Below are 20,913 nucleotides of genomic sequence, written 5' to 3'. Positions count from 1 at the left end.
TATTAATATTTAAAAAGATCGTAAGGATATCTTGTTACTATTGTAACACTTGCCACGATTGTATTATGATCATGTTTTCCATCGCTCTTTGCGAATTGTTTTTAAATCAGTTATTGAACTCGTTTTATGTAGGTTTTTATTTAGAAGCAATCATCACTATCGTACAAAATATTATACACATGTGTAATTTAATGTAATTGATCTCTACATGGTGTTTATAAATAGTAAACTTCTAATGACCACCTTCTTATACTGTCTAAACTGTAATGGAAAGCATTTATTTAGTTTAGCAGCGTACGTTGTACAATAATCGATATTTATTAATATCGAGATATTACACTGTACAATGAAATGGCCGTCTGCGGGCACATTCGCATGATCGAGCGACGCGAAGGAAAACTCTAAGCGGGCGATGGGCGCCCTAACGACTCAATCTACGCACATTTAAATTGCCCTTTCCTGAACGAAACCTCATTACTTCCCGAAATATAACCTCTATGGAGGCAATAAATAACCTAACGGCGCGCATATTTCAAAACAAGAAAAAATAACACATAAAATTTCTTTCCCCACGCGTCTAATGCTAATCCATAGTTCCATTGTTCGAGAAATTTAAACTTTTTAATTTCCATGAATAATTATTTCGACTCGTTATTAGTTGTAATAATTATTCGTGCAATGTGAAAAAACTTGATTATTCGTAATTTTCGTGTTCTTGTTAAAAATTATTTATCGCATTCATAAAATAATAGAATACTGTAACTACCTAAATTGAAAAAAAAGTACACGTTTAATATTCCAAAGTGAATTCGTTAAATTGATTTTTTACAAAAATATATGATTTTTCTTCATTTGAATATTTTTTGCAAAATTAAAAATATTATAATACGTACAAGCTTTGAATTATTCAATTCCTACTGTACGTTTTTAATTAATAACTTATGAAGCACTAGGTGGTAGGAATTTTTTTGATTAACAGAATTTTATTCGCTTATTTCATAATATTATTAATATAAAAAAAAAAAAAAACACCATAACTAGCAAGATAAAAAGTATGGCACGAACATTATTCGTTCCAGATCGTGACGGGTGACAATGGAAACGGGGCGACTGCGTTCCGCATAGATTTTTGCATTATTTTAGTATGCAAATGTTCGGAGCGATAGCGAGTCACTGTAAGAGCAATTTAAATTATTTTTTATGGCGCTCTGGTGTATTGAGTTCGCCAAGTAACGCCCGGGACGCCTCCGAACTGCCTCGTACTATTGCGTTTGAATTTTGAATGATTTCGAAATTGGAAACATAAATCTAAATTCAAATTATTTTCTTTTGTTATCAGCCTGTATTTGCTTGGAGTTTCGACTGAGAATTTTTAAGCCAGCAGTAATTTGAAGTAAAATCGTAGTAGCAGCAAAGATAGTGGATATTGTACCATAATAATGTTAAATATAATAATTAATATAATTTTAAAATTGGTTGTTTTTTCACCCTAAATACTCAGACATAATTACTTGTACGTATTTACCATCTCCTATTCATTTTCAACGTAGAGTTCACTTCCTTAATAGCTCTCAAGTTTTTGTATTACATTACTCGCCAAATTCAATTAATCACTTATTTTTATAGGCAATTTGTTTAATCTCCTTAATATTTACAAAATGTAGGCAGCGGAGAAATCTGATTAGCTCCGATGATATATCGCGCGGATTCCTCGCCTTGCACCGTCTAATTTGAATATTAGACGCGTTATTGAAAAGAAAACTTTTTGAACGGGCTCTTTGGAAGCTTTTAATGGTTATTGCCTTCCCTATCTTATCCCGGAGAAAAGAACTACGGTTCAGGTGTGCCCGGCAAATATTTTTACGTAGCGCGATATTTCTGATAAAGTATCGTTATCGAAATTTGAAAATTTTGGTGCTCCGTGCTGTCTTCAATCATCGTAATAATTATTTAGTATTTACCCGATTTTAAGGTATCCCACGGTAATGCTGTACTTTTTCGGTGTAAACGTGTCTGTGTTAATCCTGAGCCTAAACTACTACAAAAATTTAATTTATTAATAAATTATGACTTAAATTTCCGATTTATTTGTGGAAAGACTGATTTATAACACATTATGTCGAAATATGATCGTCGTTACAAATGAAACGCGCCATTGTCGCTTATCATCTATTTGGAGCGCGTTCTTAATTCGAATGTTGTTCGAATATCGAACGGAAGCGGATACGCTACTGATTCTAATTTCAATGTTGCTAATTGCTACAATATTTTATATTGTATGACTATGATTACGTTGAATGCGATAATATTTTAAATAATTATGTGATCAAGAATGAGCTCGTATGAAAATATTAATCAAATACATAATATAAAAATATTGCTTAATAATAATAATTAAAACATTCTTTCTGTAAGTACATAAAAATTTTAATGTTTTATAATTTTATTCGCGGATTAAATAATCGTAAATTATAGTTAATGTGTTTGTTTTGCACTTTGATAAGTACCTATATGAACTCTTTCAGACTCTACATTAATTCCTCAAGCCCCATAAGAGCACCGATGATCGTGTCAACAATAGAATACAATAGCATTTCCTGGAAACTGTGATCGAAGTATTATAATAATAGTACTAACGTTATCGACAGCTTTTATTTAATTATGTTATTTTAGGGTAGCTTAGATTAAGCACTATCTTATGTAACTGAGACTTTCCGAATCACACTTAAAGCATGATATGCTGAGCATAATATTTGAAGGTTATGAGTTATGACAGAAAAGTAAAAATATATTCCAATGATAAGGAAACTCTTAGCGAATTTAAAAAATTAAATGACGTATATCCAGTCGTTTATCTTAAAATAGCAGCGATAAAAATTTAATGCTCACAACACGAATGCCAATAACAAGCGCGGTACAATTTTAACTTTTCACAAGGATGCGTGTCAACGCCGCCATATTGTGTCTATTTTGGCGGGAACTCATAAAACATGATTACCGGTAATGTCGCGTTCAATTTTCGAACTTTTAATATCGCTTCAGGCGGCAAATATCTCGCGTTCGTCGAAAGCCATATTGGTTTCATACTTTTCTACGTTTTGTATTGTAGGAGTGTAATTTTTCATGAAAAAATAATTTTCGGACAACCGTACACAATATCCTCCATTCGAATTAAAACAAAAAATATATATTTAGAGCACTGTGAAACTATACAACAAGTCTGATGTCTTTGTCTGATACATATCACATGCAGCGAATGGCTCGCTGCTGCATAAGAAAGCATTAGTAATGGTAAAGTCAAAAAAATATTTATCAATTTAATAAATAGAAGGTTTTAATAATGATTACTTAGGGTAGGTAATTAATTCGTGTCATCAATAATGGCCACCTATGATAAGACCAAGTCATGAAGATAATAATTTATGCTAACTTTAGACAATGCACTGGACAATCTCCGTGAGGGTACCTAGGTTATATAGGTATGACTTAGACACAATTGATAGCTAATGTTGATTAATGACTATGCGGAGAATTTGGAATTGTCAATAACAAATCTAAATGGCTACCTAATTATTATTATAACAATTAATTTTAACAGACTATTACTTTCACTGCTTAAGTTATTGACAGGGATATAACATCTAAGATATTAAGCGTCGTTTAAGAGTTTTACTATCATTTTTGTAGTCGTTTTAGTGTCATAGCAACATGGGATTAGTCTTGAGCCATGCTTCGGCTTGAATGTGCCGGCTCAATATTATAGCCTCGCCTTGCTTCCATTAGGTGATTCGGCTGCTCGTTGCCTGGTTAATTTCTATAAAATCCAGATTTTTTAATTTTCAACATAGAATTGTTATCAAAATTTTCAATAATCCATGACATCCGTGGATGACTTACTGAAAAACTCTAAAATCCCACTTATCAAATTTTTATTCTCTCGCAGCTAAGACTTCTGCACTTCATTACAAAGTTCTTGTTAGCAAAACACCTGGCTAAGAAAAAGTAAAAAAAACAATCGGCCAAGTGCGAGTTGGACTCGCGCACGAAGGGTTCCGTACCGTTATAGAGTAAAAGTAGGGAGAAAATAGTGTTTTTTGTATGGGAGCCCCCCTTAATTATTTATGTTATTTTAATTTTATTATTAAATATTAAAGTACACATATTATAGAGGATTTTGTGAATTTCAAGTGCCTGCATGCTGCCATTATGGATTACGAGCCAAAAAGGCTAAAAAAATCACGTTTGTTGTATGGGAGCCCCCCTTAAATATTATTTTTATTTTGTTTTTAGTACTTATTTGTTGTTATATCTGTGAAAATTGCATTAGTCTAGCTATAGTGGTTCTTGAGATAAAGCCTGAAGATAGACAGACAGACGGACAGACATTGAAGTCTCAGTAATACCCTATTACTGAGACTTCGATGTCGGTCCCTTTGGGTACGGAACCCTAAAAACAAACAAAAAGGCGTGATGTTTTAACAGAATACAATGTTAAGGACTCTAAACCATAGAGACTTTTTGGTGCAACATGAACAATGGCAGCCCACGCGTTGCAGATGCACATTACGTATGGTAATGTGTTACTTAATGCCTGTAGAGCGTAGAGAGTGATACTGATCGATTGTCAACAAACGCGGACGGCGGAGTCGACTGATAACAACAAACTTTTACAAGTAGATTTTTCTGGGACGGGTAAAAAGTATTCAACTAAACACATGGCCTGATAGAACATTCATAAGCTTCTTAAGCGTTTTGCGCTTTTTTAAAATGGATGAAAAATGTTAAACTGGACACGTGTTCTGATTGGAGATTCGTAAGACGGAGTAGTACTGAGTAGATCACAGACCCGTCGTAGAAAAAGAAGTTTTTTTTTGACGTAGAGTTTTGTAGAGTTGTGAACGCAGGATTCTGACTTCTGACTGGTTTAGATGTCAAATAAAAATATATTTAATATTCTTTCTGCGAATTATAAATGCGCACATATACAATAAGTATAAGCGAAAGTATAAACAGTGTTAATTATAAAAATTGACTGAGTATAATAAACGCAAACTAAATAAGAAAAGTCTAATTATCTCCATTTCCTTTCTGTTCGAATCAATTGTGTTCGATATTTAAAATTTAAAAATTCAAATTGTCAGGCGAAATGTCTAATGAACCAATAACTCGGAGACAATGCCGGCGTAGGCGGTACAAATCCGAAATTAACACAAAAGAATATTAATGCTAGTACAGATATTTTTAAACAGATCAATTTTTAAAAGAACAATATGATATTTAATAATATTAGCTATGTGTTTTATGACTCGATTTTTTGTGATCTTGGATTTAAGTTCAAAAATTTTAAATCAGCAGTATCGAAGCTTTTTAAGGCTCGATTATTTTAATTATCTGCTCTTTTTGTGCATACAATTTTAATTATCGAACGTATAGTACGGGAGCCCTAGAACATTTTTTTTTAAATTAATATTACGCTAATTTTTTGTGAGTAGCTTCATTTTGATAAGGTGAACAACATTTTTATTTGTGAAAAGTCTCGAAAGTGGTAGCTAACAGAGATAGAAAGGATTTCATACTTTGATATGATGGTCCTAAAATATGGATTGTTCTATTAGTAGGACAATGTTACTCTTAAATTATATAACTATTTACCTATCAATATACAAAAAATTTGTTGATCAAAATGAAGCTACTCACAAATAATTAGCTTGATAGTAATTAAAAAAATGTTCTAGGGCTCCCGTACTAGTATTGTAATGAATTAGATTCTTCCCCCATACGCTTGAACACCTTTAATCGGTCCGTATTCAAATTCGAACCGCTTTTTTAAGAATTATAAATATTGTTTATGATTTTGTCCCCGGTCTTTATGGCCGTTTCCGGCTGTCAACAATGGTGAATGTAGCGCCGATGATGTAGGACAAATGCGCGCGAACGACAATGCAGTTTTGTTTTTTTACGTGCCATGAGCTGTCAAAGTGTGACGCGCAATCTGCCAGCATTGTTGTCGACGTAGATAAATATTTAAATGTGCTTCAGATACCTCAAACGATAGTTATAACAGTTTTCTGGGGCCTGAGCTGCTATCAATAGTTTTATCTGTAAATTTAACGATAAGACTTCGAGGTGTGATGATGTGAGGTTCATTATCATCACGAGACCTTCAAATGACCCCTTCATTTGAAGGGCTGATGATGATAATGAACCATAACTAAAACTATGAATAAAAAGACAATGGCGATCGGTACAAAAAAGGTAATCACCAAATTCGATCGGGGCACAAATTAGAATGGCGGGTTTTCTTTGTCTTGGACCTAATGAGTTTTTAAGTCGATTATAGCAATTTTTCATAGAAAAACGCCTGTAGTGATGTATCGCCGGTATCAATCACTGTTGCCCACAAATTGCCCCTTCTGCCGTCATATCGGCTCCAAATGCCTCGATGCCTTTTACATGGTCTTTTATTAAAAAGTTACACCCATTGACTTTTAGTGTTGAGGTTTGTTTTTAAGTTGAAGTTTTAACCATCAATAGGTAAGTCTTTTACGGCCGTTCCCAATATTTGATCTATCTCTGGTTTTGCCCTACTAGAGATAGGAATAGCTCACAATTGATATAAAATATATGTCTCTAATGTCTAATGTGAGCTATTCCTATCTCTAGTAGGGCCAAACCAGAGATAGATCAAATATTGGGAAAAAAAGAAACTAATGAAACTACTTTGAAAAACTGAAATTTTAAAAACATTAAATACTTACCTATAATAATGTATTGTACAAAATAAAAAAGATTGGTGAATACCCACTTATTGCCGGTTAAAATAAACGTAATACCTATGTAACAGTTATAAAAATATTCCTTGTACAGCGTACTGTGCCAGTTTAGGCTTTAATTTGTATTCCACAATTTGAATGATTATATTGTTCCGGTTAGACAGAAGTTCAGACGGCGCGAGCGAGTTCGATTATTCGCGTATTGTTTTTGAAAATGGAATTGTGTTACTGCGGTGAAACTCAATACGAATTAACGGTGAGCGATTAAAAAATATAAACGTCAACCTCTTATATCGGCTTTGACGCGATCGTACACAGCCATAATGAACACTAGAACAAAAAGAGGCCTTAAAATGCCCCCCATACGGTGAACTAAATCAATGTTTTTGCAGGTAAGTATTTTAAAGAACTAAGCGATTCTCGTATAAAAAGTGACAGTTCAATTAAGCGTCTAAAAATAGTCCGAGATAATTTTCTCAGTCGCCTCCGTCTGAGTACTATTAAGAGACTGAATGGAAACAGAAAATATTGTCAACCAATAAGGCTTTTATTGAAACTGAAAGAAAACCTCGCATCTACATAAGACTTGGGCGTGTCCTCGCCAGGAACGCCTCGTGAAAAATCCTACTACACATAAAATAAAGTCGATTTTCCAATATCTTTATCGGTCTTCGATCGGTTCCGAACGCCCTCACTATCTTGCAAGATATCTAGAACGCCTTCTTAAAAACGAGCGGATTCTCATTTTAGACTTTAACCCGCGGCAATAAGACGCTCTATTGCGTTCTCTAGCACCACGTAAAATATATTGATGTGATATCGGTTTTCCATTAAAGCGAGCGAGTCGAAGTCGCCGCTATCGCCGGGCGGTAGAGCCGATATTCGTGTGTGCGAGCTGTAGAAATGTATTGACGTGTTATCGGCGATGCTGTTGTCCTTTTCGCTCCGGAGCAGGACCCGTATGTGCATCCCACTCGTCGCAAGATGAAGACGGGCTTTCTTTGTATGTCTGCGCATTCTTAAACGATCATATTTTTCGCCAGAGGTCGTTTTACATTTTTTCCCTGTAATTTGCAAGGAGATTCTCGTAAAGGATATTTTTAAAATATTACCTACGCTTTAACGTTATTTTGTGCCTGCGTTCGTTATGATAATATTTTTGTAATTTAATGCTACTTTTCTCGCCTTTAGACTAGTTCCTAGATAAGATGAATATCTTTGTGCAGTAGCCGGTCGTAAGCCGGTTACAGCTATTTTGTCTTGGGCGTGCATTACCATATTATCAGTAACAGTAGTAACTAGCAAGTGGAGACATATCTTATATATATAAAACTCTCCTGTCACAATGTTAGGCCGCATACTCCCCCGAAACGGCTTTACTGATTTTAACCAAATTTTATATACATATTCAGTGGGTCTGAGAATCGGCTACTGGTTACTTATTATATTGATAAGTGCATTTGTTGAATAAATAATAGTAAATTATTACAATTCGAGACTGACGGCGACCATTGTTTGTGCGACGGGATAGCGATGGACGTTGCCATGGTGACATACTTATTTAGTCACTTCAATAAAATAATACGGGCGAAATACTTTATATGGCAAAGAAACGTTTGCCGGGACAGCTAGTATAGGTATGTATGAATATGTACATAGATGATTAATTACTTAAGTATCCATATTATTATTTTCTGGTAATATTATGTAATAAGAAAATAATAATTTATGTTTTTGTACATGGGCGTACCCAGGTTCTGGGCCAGGGGGGGGCAAATTACCCAGGTTCTGGTGCCAGTGGGGGGCAAATCACCCAGGTTTTGGGCTAGGGGGGGGGGGGGGGGAAATCAGATTTTTTATAAGCTAGGTGTTTATAAAGAATAAAAAATTAATAATTTTTAGTTGCAAAAATATTGTATTGCAAACAAATGGTAAAATTCGTTGTTAATTTTTTATTTTTATAGATAAAAGTACTAGATAATATACTTAGTAGGGACGTCAACCTGATCCAGGGGGGTCAGCTGCCCCCCCCCTGCCCCCCCCCTCGGTACGCCCATGTTTTTGTATAGCATTTAACAATAGCAAGGTCTCTCTAGCTATTTACATGTTACACTCTATCTAGTATCTACTCTACCAATCATAAAATAAATAAAAAAAACAAAATGGCGTAAAGACTAGTTTTATTTCTGATGAATAGATAAGAATTGTAACTATATTAAGTACTTATTATTTAACTTTTGCAATTATTTCCTCAATTAAATCCAACTCTACATTTTGTAGAGCGATTGTTTTAAATGCCAGTATCAATAATAAATACTGATTTGTATTTTTTGTCATAATAATATTTTTGTTGTCAACAGGATAAAGTAACACCTAATTATTATTTGAGAGGATTTAGGTGTAAACATGATATTCCTAAAAACATTATGAGGCGCTCTGTGTATATAATCTTAGATAACAATATTATTTAGACCTTGTTAAACCTTTATAGTCCAAAAATAGTAATGTTTATAAAATCTATAAAGTAACTAGCACCTTTATTATTAGAATCGTCAATCTATCTTTCAAGGTTCTAAGATATGTCTTATTTATTGTTCTATTGGATAATTAGTATAAATATAAAAATGCCATCAGTAGCATGGCTGTCTCACATGTGTTTTATTATGTTATTCCAACGACTAATGTTATTCTACTGCATAGTTTCCCGCATTAGAAATATCGTTCGAACCATAAATTTGATGCATATGGTGTCTCAATCCTTAGGCCGTTTGTCCACTGCTGTCACCGGGACGTCACCGACAAAAATTCAAATAAAATGCCACCTTGTGACCTAGGTTATAGATTTAATTTTCCACCGACATTGGTCTCGTGACCCATGCCGCCCGTGCCGCTGCTTTGTAGTGGCGTAGAGCAAAATGGAACTTGTAGCCTAAAATATACTCGGCGAATCGAGGCGGTAGCGGTCATTGACCTTTTTAGTCTAGGCGCTAAATAAAAATGTTGGCAATGTATTTAGAATATTTATGAATATTATAATTGACCTCTTATAAAGACACAGATTATTATAGATTCATCGGAAAACCTCTGGGTAATTGTTAGAATGATAATTTCCAACTTTTTATGAGTTCGAAGTGATATGCTTCATATTCAGTTCCCATCGAGTACCTATGAAAAATACGATATCGCCCTTAGACTATATATTATCTAAAACTTCATTGTCAATCGCGGTTTATATAGAAAATGATGCAATATGACATGTTTTTTGACAGAGAGTCAATGACCGCTATCGTCTCTACTCGCCGAGTACACCGGCTAAGAATAATAAAAACTAAGAAAGAATAACTGTCCAAAAAATTTCTCCACGAGTCTACAAAATGTGACCCGAATGCATTCATACTTTATGCATGTATTCAGTCAATGTATTCGGTACACACTTTTGTGTAAATAATAAATATAGAAGTGACAATTAATGTCAACGGCTTTATTTCGTTTTGAGTGTCAGTGTTTCGTTGCTATTGCCATTATTATTTGAGTATGCGAAAAGGAACTAAATTCAAAACGGTTGAAATATGGGAGTTACATTTCCTCAGTTTTTATTATTTGTAGACCTTTGGTCATAAAGTGTCGTTTTATTTGAATTTTTGTCGGTGACGTCCCGGTGAGGGCGGCGGTGGACAAACGGCCTAAATCGTATGTTTGATTTACTAGTGTTGTTATTGGTAAACCCGCCATATTAATTACTCAAATGTTTATATAAATTACAATTTTAACTGCTCCTAACGTTTCTAATATTTTGATTATGTAAACATAGGTTTTTATTGATTTTTTTTAAATCAAATAAACTTCCATGAGAATCGAGGATACAGACGTGATTTATAAATAAAAAAATGTTTAGTTTTTAAAATTGATGTCCTTTGTTTCATTCCATGTAGTTTATGCGTGTACTGTAAGTGTACTGTAGCTTACGGAAAGTAGAGGCTACATCAGGCGTGAAATTTGGGGGGGGGGGGGGGGGGTATTTACTCAGTAGTCACTACACTAAGTTTTTTTTTTATCTGCGCCCCTCGGATGGTTCTAGGTTCACAGCAGCTGTCTAAGGTCGGGCGAAGTGGTGGTGGTTAGGGGGATATCTAGAAATGTTCTTTTATTCTTTGGCAGAATTTTGAGATTTTTCAATTTTACCTTAGATTTGGGGGGGGGGGGGTCATGTCCCCTGTGAACTTTGGGAGGGGGTCATGTCCCGTGTGCCTTCGGACCGCGCCTGGGCTACATAGAGTACATTTGTTTATTAAAACTACAACTAAAGTAATTAACGGCTACTCAAACTAATTAGCAATAGACTGGCAACTCAATGCATTTCGATCATAGCTTCATAATAGACTTTAGACTGAGTGCTAAATTTCTTAGTGCTAACGATGTAGGCGTGCTTTTAATGACTTAATACGGCTTAATAGAAATGCGTCGAGTGCTTGCATGTGAAATTATTCCATACGGCTGTAATGTTCTGTTCAGATTCATTTTGATCTAACTGTAAACAGTCGTTGAAGTTTTATGTAATTGGGAAATAAGTGATTTAAAGTGATGGCTTTCGATTAAACAATAATGCTTTGTTTAGCAAATAAATCAAAATATTATAATTTAAAGTAATACGACTACCTTATGCTATACTTAGCTATACAATTAGAACGTAAAAAATATTAGGGGTAGGAAACCTACTAATTATTAATTGTACATTATACAATTCATACAATATGAGTACAAAATATTACGTTAATTTTGCAGTTACTATAATATTCTCTATGACAGTACAAAGAACCTATTTTTAATGCAAAACAAAGATGTTATCGAGTAAATTTAAACTCTATTCCATTTGTCCAAGGTTCAAACATCACATCAATCTCACAATCTGTATAGAACGGATATCGCTTATTAATGTAACGACTGCATCAGTTGGCAATAGAGATGATTGACTCATGATATGGATATCTTATCTCTACATCCTCTTGTTATTTGTGACATACATAATATTGAATTATGATCTACTACTTTATGGAAAAGGTACCCTGTTCTTTATGGTTCTCAAGGTTAGACGTATTCCAATAAGAAAACTTTCTTAGATCTTCCAAGAGACCATTTTTTCCATCATCCCTTTTGTGAGTGGCAATTCCTCTATATTATGATGGTTTCAAGGTAAAACGTGTAAACGGGATTGTAACTAATTTTTAAATTAGCTTCATATTTAAAAATTGGTTCTATATTTAAAAAAGTTGTAATAAATAACTCCTAATTAGACCTTTCTGAATTTCGAACCAAAAATGTAGTGCAGAACAATCAATAAACCCAATATGCAAACAAAACAATAAAGCAAGTTAAGTCAAACTAACCGAACAGTTAACCCAAAAACTATTGACCCTAATTAAGCGATGGGCCGTGACAGGAAACACCAGTAATCCCGGATTATTCCGTTAAAACACCTCTTGACCGGCCTTTGGACATATTAGCTTGATATTTAATGGCTTAAACATTAATCATTGTTTACTACTTACTAGTTAAACTTGGTTTATGGGGAAGTCTTTGCGTAGCACCCTTGTGTCACTTTTAGTTCTCATCTATAGGACGAATTTTAATATTAAGTCTCAAGATGTTTGGGCTTTACCAGCGGGCCGATTCTGTATCGTACATTTGTCAGTTAATCACTGACTTAGTAACGAAACGGAGGAGTGAGCAACGGAAAGTCTCACTTTTGTATGCATACATACATAGTGAATACAAAAAGTGGCACTTTCCGTTACTCACTCCTCCGCTTCGTTACTAACTCAGTTATTAACTCACAAATGTACGATACAGAATCGGCCAGCAGAGCGTTCCTAAGAAATATACTCGAAAACTATAACCATCCTCGCCCAGTCGGTTAATCATATTTTTTATAACGTAGAAAGTCTTAATAATTATACAGATTATTGAATACAACATTGCAGTAGGAAGCTCACTGGACAGCTGGCCGTATCTACATTTACTGTAAATATAAATGTTACGAATGCGTTTGCTACTGACTACTGTGCGATAAAAATCAATTTTTAATCAGAATTATTAATGTGGCCTGTCAGGACACAGATAATATCACCTGTTAATGCATTTCACTAGACTTAATTGACACTAAATAATTGCCAATCGTTTAAAATGAATAAATAAATAATTTGCAGTATGTGTTAATAATTTTAATTGTTTTAAACATTTTGCGTTCTGGTAAACACTTCTGTTTAAGTTGACGACGAAACCATTTATATTACCGATTGGAAAAATCTAATTGTTCTAAAAGTAACTAAAAATACTGGTGATTTATTTAGCTCTACCTACGTAATTGCTAATTTCTCTTACAATACTCTATTGTTTCGATTCGATTCGAATTTACTCAAGAATACCTTGAGTAAATTTAATAAAAATTAGGCAATATTTTTAGACAATTACAAGAAAAATGTTATTTATATTTTCTGGTACCTATTGAGCCTGACACATTACATAATATACTTATCCCGAGTGCTACGTTTAGTAAGTAGGCTTAAAATTAAATCTATAATCGACTATTTTAAATTTATAATATGCCGAACATTATTTGAATAGCGAATACAAAGCTCAAAATATGAAATGTGTTCGTAATATTCAAATGCTAGTAACCTTAGCGGGGTCGCCCCAGGAGGGCAAGAGATCGAAGGCCGGACGTCCGGACAGGGCCGGCGCCCTCAAACCGATACTATGAAGTATTTATTGAGTTGTGGCTGACCAAAAGTATTTTATTGTGGAATTGCCCTTTCCCGACCGAAGATAATCCGAAGACGACTCTATATTCGGGGGTACAGAGCACAAATTCGAGCGAGACGATTATCAAAGGTGTTATACTTATGAATAATTTGTTTTCCATAGAATTCAAAGGTTAAACTCAAATTATTGTTGTTTGATTAGAAGTTTTGTTTGTAATAACTCGTTAGCCAATTATTATTGTGATTTTAAAAAAGTTTGGGTTAGGTTAGGACTTTCTGAGCACAGGGCAACAGGTAAACACGAAAGCTCAAAATACCGAGACTGACAACAGATCGGTGAAGTATATTTAGTATTGAAATATAGTACACTGGATATTCCACTAATGGTGTAATCGAAGAATGTAAAAACAGTGTGCAGCGAGTCAAAGTCGGCGAGGACGGAACGCACCTGTCCTATTGACGGGACTATTTCGAACACTCACTCGTATTGACTATTCAAATTTATGTGGGCCATAAATCTAAATAGAATTTGTATTTTTATCGCTATATCTTGTCTTTATAAAATGGTCTTCGAACGCGACATGACGGCGTACATCTATTTTAAAACACGTAGTACTTCATAGAAGCAGGTGGAAAAATTCTCCTGCGATGACGGTTTGCTTTTGTTTAGATCCCGACGTAGACAACACGATGACCTGCCATCAATAACAATATCGCTAATACGAAACCGGTGTTAAACTGCGATAACATTACCGAAATAACTATTTATTAAGGGCCCTAGAAGCTCCGACGAAATCCAACAATGGCATTGTTGAGAGCCAATAAAAAATATAAAATAGAAAATATGACCACTTTACGCGGAATCAATGGGGCGGGGGCACGAAATAGACGTATCTCCGTCGAAACTCATCCGATTTCCGACGAAACGGATGCGAGCCCCGACCGGATGTGCGTCGAGCGGGAAAATAGGCGGAAGTTTCCGGGAAAAAATCGCTAAAGAAAACCTTCAGAAATTTGCATGCGAAAGGGCACTTTTGTGTCCCTATCGGTTGTAAATTTGTCAGATTGTCGATTCACCGCGAGCGCCGGCTTCGACACTTTGTTATGGTAATGTTTGTTTCTTCGATGCGATTTTCCCATTCGGATCATTTGATTTTACAATTGTGTTATTGACACTGTACGTTTGTGCCGGGAATTGCGATTCGATAAGTTTTTTTATTTGTTCGCGGCTGCGTATTCGCTTTTTATATCGCCATAATTCATCGAATCATTATCTTCTGTATCAGTTCCGCATAACCGAGATTGTTGGTGTTTTATTATTGACTTCGTATGAGCTACAAAGATGCAGAGCGAAATCGTTGAGGTGGTAAATATTTCAGGAACTCACATGACCCTAAAGATATTATATAAAAAAAAAATTGTTTTAAAAAAGATATTGTAAAAAAAAGGCCCAGTAGTCCCTAAAATTAGCAGGTCGATGTCTGTCAGTACGAATATCGACGTAAAGGACATTATAATAACATACATATCAGCGCGCCTTGTACAGTGGCGGTTACGCGCTCGCCGCGTGCCTTGATAATAGGAAATTGGAGAAAAAAAACCTTTTGTTTTCAGTTATTTTACACAAATCAAATATATCAAATCGTTTAGGTTAGGTTACGACAAATGTATAACATTTTTTTGTTTTTTTCTAGAAAGTGTGTAATTTAGCCATAATTATGAAAAACAGCGTTATAACAGTCATCTTTGAGTTTTTTTTCTATCGAGCAGAATTTTTCAAATTGTGTACTGATATACCTTTGCGTAAAGGAAATTTTCTTAATTTTAAAATGGTACTTTTTTATACTTAAATAATGACATTTCCTTTACAAAAAACATTATTTAAAAAGCCCATTTTACGTAGTTGCGACAACCACAGCGCCTTAATTAAATCAAATAATCGTACAAACGCAGATACCTCTTACAATATTCCCGCGACTGATTCCGATCGAGAATACCATAAATTAAAGTTTGAACATTTAAAAATCAAATTCCAAGTTCGAAAGCAGGGGCGTAATTAGACAGGTGATTCGCTAATTCGCCAAAAGAATTCGCCTTAATTCCCTCACGGTTACCGGGATAATCCGCCACTGTGGGAACGTCACGTAGAATAATCGCCATTCGGACAAAAAGTTGACGGCGTGCGAGATTGAGGATGCTCCGAAAGTATTCCGCTGCCCGCTCTAACGACTTAGTGTTTTAATGGCAATGTTCAAATTAAACGTTTAATTAGAAGCTAAGCAGAAAATAGGTTTCAGATTTTTGCAGATACATGCGATTTCTGAAGGTTTACATGGATTCAATGTTCAAATTGAAGGTTTAATCAAAAGCTTAGCAGAATAAGGTAGTAGATTTTAGAATGCTGATATTTCTAAGGATCTGTTAAAAATCTCATGCAAGCTATAGAGGTAATCCGGCCCTCCAATCTAGAACAAGCTACATCAATAGTTGATGCAACGGATGTAGAGCTAAGAAGTAGAGTGACATACCAAGGTAAATATTATTTAAAAAAAAATTCAAAAATACATAATAAACGTAATGAAATAAATTAATATAATACGGCAGATAGAGCACACGACACCGATAGTGCCAATAATTCACAAAAGACTTTGCTTGAAATGCAGCGCAAACATTTATAGAGAAGCCAGTTAAATATCTAAGATAGCTGATTTAACTCCATGAATCAATCATATAATGGCAATAAAATGATTCGTTCCATAACTTCAATAGTCAGTTAGCACAACGGGTTGTCTGAGGCGTAATCGATCAAGCCCCCTACTTCCTCCGTCGCACGCGTCGAGGTCATGGTCATCTTGACGTATGCTCAACCTCTACCACTTTAGAACGAATAACGATACTTCGACCGAATGCAGCCGAAATATTCGTAGGTAATAATAAATATATGAAAAGTGAACAAATATTTTCAAAATATTTGCCGACCTCCAAACGTTTTCCGAATAACTTCCAATTAATACCGAGGTTGCATTTTATGCCATCATTAAGTAGCCAATCGACAGCAATAAAGAGCAGTAAATACGGTCGGCAAAAAAGCATCGAAAAAATTACAAAGTGCCACGTACAAAAACTTAGTCTGATCGAAAAATCGAATCGAGGATCGGCATGCGAACGATAGCGTCGCGGCAAACTCAAAGGCGACAATTTTGACAATTAAAAAGCTACGCATCGTGCACATTGTCTTCTCGAGACCGAGTGTCCTTGGCAGGAATTTGAAATACAGAACCTCCTTTCATACGGAACCGGTTCGATTTGTATAAAATCGAGTTTTTGCGAGTATCTTTATGTATGATTTTAATTTTATGTTATCTCCCGATCGGTGTTGACAATATTTAAGCTTGACGGTAATAAACAAGCGAATTAAACGTGTCTCTTGTTGTCCTACTCGCTTTAATTACATGTCCTTAATTCTTAATGATAAAGCGAAATTCTTAGTTTCTTCGGTTCCAAAGGTTGCACGCTTATGAAAATTATTTTTATTGACATAGTAACAATGTTTTCAGAAGAAACGTAGTATTTCGTTGACTTCTTGTTTGTGGTTTTCCAATTTAAAACTCTTCCAATGATAGTGCAATAAAAATTTTATTTATGTTAAATTGGGTCCCACAATCGTATTAGAAAGTAAATGAATCCGTAATTAATAGATTCGATGAAACCGTTGTTGAAATCCACCCACAAAAACTAAATAATCTACGATCATAATGCACCGACCAAAAAGAATTATAAAGATATTTTTAATGGAAGATTTTACGGCTGTTTTTCGTCGAGTCGTTTATTAAAAAAAATGTCCATCGTCCAGTTTTAAACCGTCGTAAAATTAGAACTATCGCTCGTAATATCGAATTTTAATGTTTAAATTTTAGTTCAATACGTGCCAAGAGTCAGCGGTGTCCGTATAAGTAAGCTTTTTATGGTCAATAAAATTTTAGGACCCTATCGGTAGTTGACTCTATCGTTTGTCAAACGATCGATTCTATGCATTAAAGCCGAATTGATGTGGGTTAACGACGCATAAATACCTATAAAGCCTCATAATCGTAAGACTTTTAAATGAAAACATTCTAAACCGTGCCTATATGGAATCGTTATTTATTATTTTATAGAATTAATTGGAAATGAAATTGCTATTTTAATACGAATCCGAGAATCTCGTGTGTTTATGAATGAGAATATTTATTCAAATTAAAAACTGGGCTCACCTTACGTCTAGACGAATATTAATTTATGTGAAAAATTCACTTAATAGTTGATACGTAAAACCAGAAGCAAAATTTAATTTCACTTCAAAAAAATCTTCTATCAATTTAAACAAAATATAATATTACTGTCAAAGGTCTCAAAGGTGATTTTATGTTTGATGAAATGGAGCGTGAGATTGGAAATTCATCTGCAAGAGATTCGATCTATTGAAGATGAAAAAAGAGCTGTTGAAATCGTACAAAGTAGTACTGTAAACGTGGTCACAATGTACGGTTAAATCGTCTTCAATTGGCTAACGATCGACTTTGCAATCAGAACGGATTGATCTGTATTATCTGATAATAGGCCATCAATTGATGTTGGTCGGGACAGCCGGTCACCACGGTCGCATCGCGTGATTGTTTTCAAATGAGTACTATTACATACACGAACGAGATTTTCTAACAAACATTTTGCTGAGATTATTGTATCCTCATCTTCAGACCTCATCTAATTTGTCCATATTTCCTTATTTGTAAGCTAAATCTTCTCAATGATATTAATTCGGTGTCCATTGCAGAGTTACAAATACAAATGGTAAGCATTATTAGAGTCAGTGACAGGAATAATAAAAAGAATTTTCCTTAAGTCGAAGAATTTAAATTGGTTCCCAAAACCCTTAAACCATTAAATATTCCAAATCAGAATGAAGAATCAATAAGCAGGTTTGGTGAATATTTTTACGCGCGTAAATCGCAGAGGGGAGGAAACAAAGATGGCTCACTTAAGAGACATCGAACGTGATCCGTTTGCGAAAAAAATTCTTTAAGTAGTTCTTTACCTGTGTCGGCGCGAGGGGAGGGTTTCTTTTCGACTTGTAAACATCGCTCGTAGATGTTCGGGAAAATCGGTGCGGTTTCTTGCCCCTTGTTCTTATCTTATTCGTTTGCTCAACTTTTCGCTGTTGTTTTGTTTTGTTTGATTCCTTGGTGTTATTGGAAATTTGTTGCAAAATAAATGTCGATTTTAATCGTAATACTTTCGCTAACTTTTCAATTTAAAGGGTTTCTGTTTGTAGCATTGAATGAATGTGTTTCTGAGAAAAAGTTACTTTTGATTGTATTGTAAAATTGTATGGCAATAATAAGAAGGTTCAGATTTGTTTATATATAATGAAATATGCTAACTTGAATTTGTATTACAATTTATACTTATCGATATTAAGAAATTTACTCCGTATTATATTTATACGTGGGAGAGCCATGCTTCGGCACGAATGGGCCGGCTCGACCGGATAAATACCACGTTCTCACAGAAAACCGGCGTGAAACAGCGCTTGTGCTGTGTTTCGCCGAGTGAGTGAGTTTACCGGAGGCCCAATCCCCTACCCTATTCCCTTTCCTACCCTCCCCTATTCCCTTCCCTTCCCTACCCTCCCCTATTACCCTATTCCCTCTTAAAAGGCCGGCAACGCACATGCAGCTCTTCTGATGCTGCGAGTGTCCATGGGCGACGGAAGTTGCTTTCCATCAGGTGACCCGTTTGCTCGTTTGCCCCCTTATTTCATTTAAAAAAAAAAAAAAAAACTCCATAGCCGCGTCTTTATTGTATGCAGTATCTCTGCATCCTCCCACACACGTGGTATAAGAAACAACATTAGTAGATGATGGGTTTTTTGTCCAGCGCCATTGTGGTGGTGGTGATAATATCAATACACATTCGGTTTACTGTCGACTGTGAAACGGAAATATAGAAATCACGGGTGCTACTCGAGTATCAAAATTAACAGTTTTTTCTGGTTATACAGAGTGCTTGCTGTTGTACTAAACAGTAGATATGTAAATATGGGGTTAAAAATATGTATCAATATGAAATTTTGGTTGATTTACAATCACAACTGAAAAATAATAAAAAGCAATGTACCTAAGCAATAATAGTTGTTTTTAAACAAGAAAATAATAATAGTAAGTAATAATAAAAATGCTAAAATTAAACAAATCGTGAGTCAACCGTAGATCACCCGCTGTATCGTACAAGGGAGCTATACAATATTGTAAAACTCACATAAACTATACTGAGTTGTAAACGAACTAAAACAATAGCACCCTGTTTGCAAAAGGATCACACACAGTCAATAAAGTGCGGGTTTCCCTTCGAACTATTATGACACTCCTTTGATGTTTTTACTATCCCGTCGGGAGGCGCTCGCAACGTGTCGTCGTATTTTTTTGTTTCTGTTGCTTTAATTTTAATGCCAATAGCTGTTTATTAATTTCAGTTTGATCGACAAAAACTTCGTTTATTTCGAAATTATCGCCGTCTATATTTGCAAACGAAAACTGAAAAATAAATTGGAAAATTATAAAAAGTCAAAGACACTACACGTTTCCCTTTGGAGAGGAGCAAAGGAAACAAATTAATAATTAATTTTCACGCGGCGAGCCCCCGCCAAAGTTGGGGCATTTGTTCGATCTCTTTTTGTTCTAAATTCAAAATTCATCCGGGGACTCCCCGAAGTTAAAAATTGTCTCTGTGTTTCTATTATGCCTTTCTTTTCGTTTTCGATTGGGGATGTCAAATCACTTATTGATTTTTTGTCAACGACTCTCTGTCAGTCTCTGTTATTACGTTCGAGAGCCGTCATACGTTGGCATAAATGAAAGTTACGTCTGTACTTACATCTTTCATTTGGTTCAGTGCGACTCTCATATTACCTGAAAAAAAATACGATTATTATAACATAACATATCACGCTATATTATAAATAAGTAATGCGGGCCCTCGTAAAAGAACTAAACACGAAGGGATTATTTTATAGTTTCTAAATAATTTTATTACGTGACATAAAAAATCCATTTAAAAATAGTGTAGGGAATTGTAACTTTGAAATAATTTTGGAAAATGCTTAAGTGCTTCGGGTTTTATTTGCATTTCATAGCGTATTGGGGAAAAATCAAATAAACTTTTTAAAAGTTACAAATATACCCCATATTATGTCTTATGCTACTTATAGGGATCTTAGTTCTCTGACATAAATACGATACATATTATATGTAACGATCTTTTGCCCGCGGCTTCGCTCGCGTTAAGAAGTATTGTTATATACAAACTTTCATCCCCTATTTTAACCCCTTGGAGGTGGAATTGAT

The 20,913-nt window shown here is 34.8% G+C and overlaps 1 protein-coding gene across 7 annotated transcripts in view; it reads right to left on the bottom strand.

The window, feature by feature from the left end:
• Positions 1–20,913, bottom strand: part of LOC121727707 (homeobox protein cut-like) — a 118,701-nt gene that overhangs the window by 76,063 nt on the left and 21,725 nt on the right. Inside the window, exon 2 of one of the 7 annotated variants that reach the window (XM_042115681.1) lies at positions 20,444–20,478. The exons of the other annotated variants lie outside the window; for them this stretch is intronic. Within the exon in view, the coding sequence (XP_041971615.1) occupies positions 20,444–20,473 (30 nt within the window). The 5' untranslated portion in view covers positions 20,474–20,478. The remainder of the gene's footprint in view (positions 1–20,443; positions 20,479–20,913) is intronic. 7 annotated transcript variants of the gene reach the window in all.

This window comes from Aricia agestis, chromosome 6, assembly GCF_905147365.1.
Source record: "Aricia agestis chromosome 6, ilAriAges1.1, whole genome shotgun sequence".
NCBI lineage: Eukaryota > Metazoa > Arthropoda > Insecta > Lepidoptera > Lycaenidae > Aricia > Aricia agestis.
The sequence above is the reverse complement of the archived record's forward strand: the minus strand, read 5'-3'. Positions and strand labels throughout refer to the sequence as shown.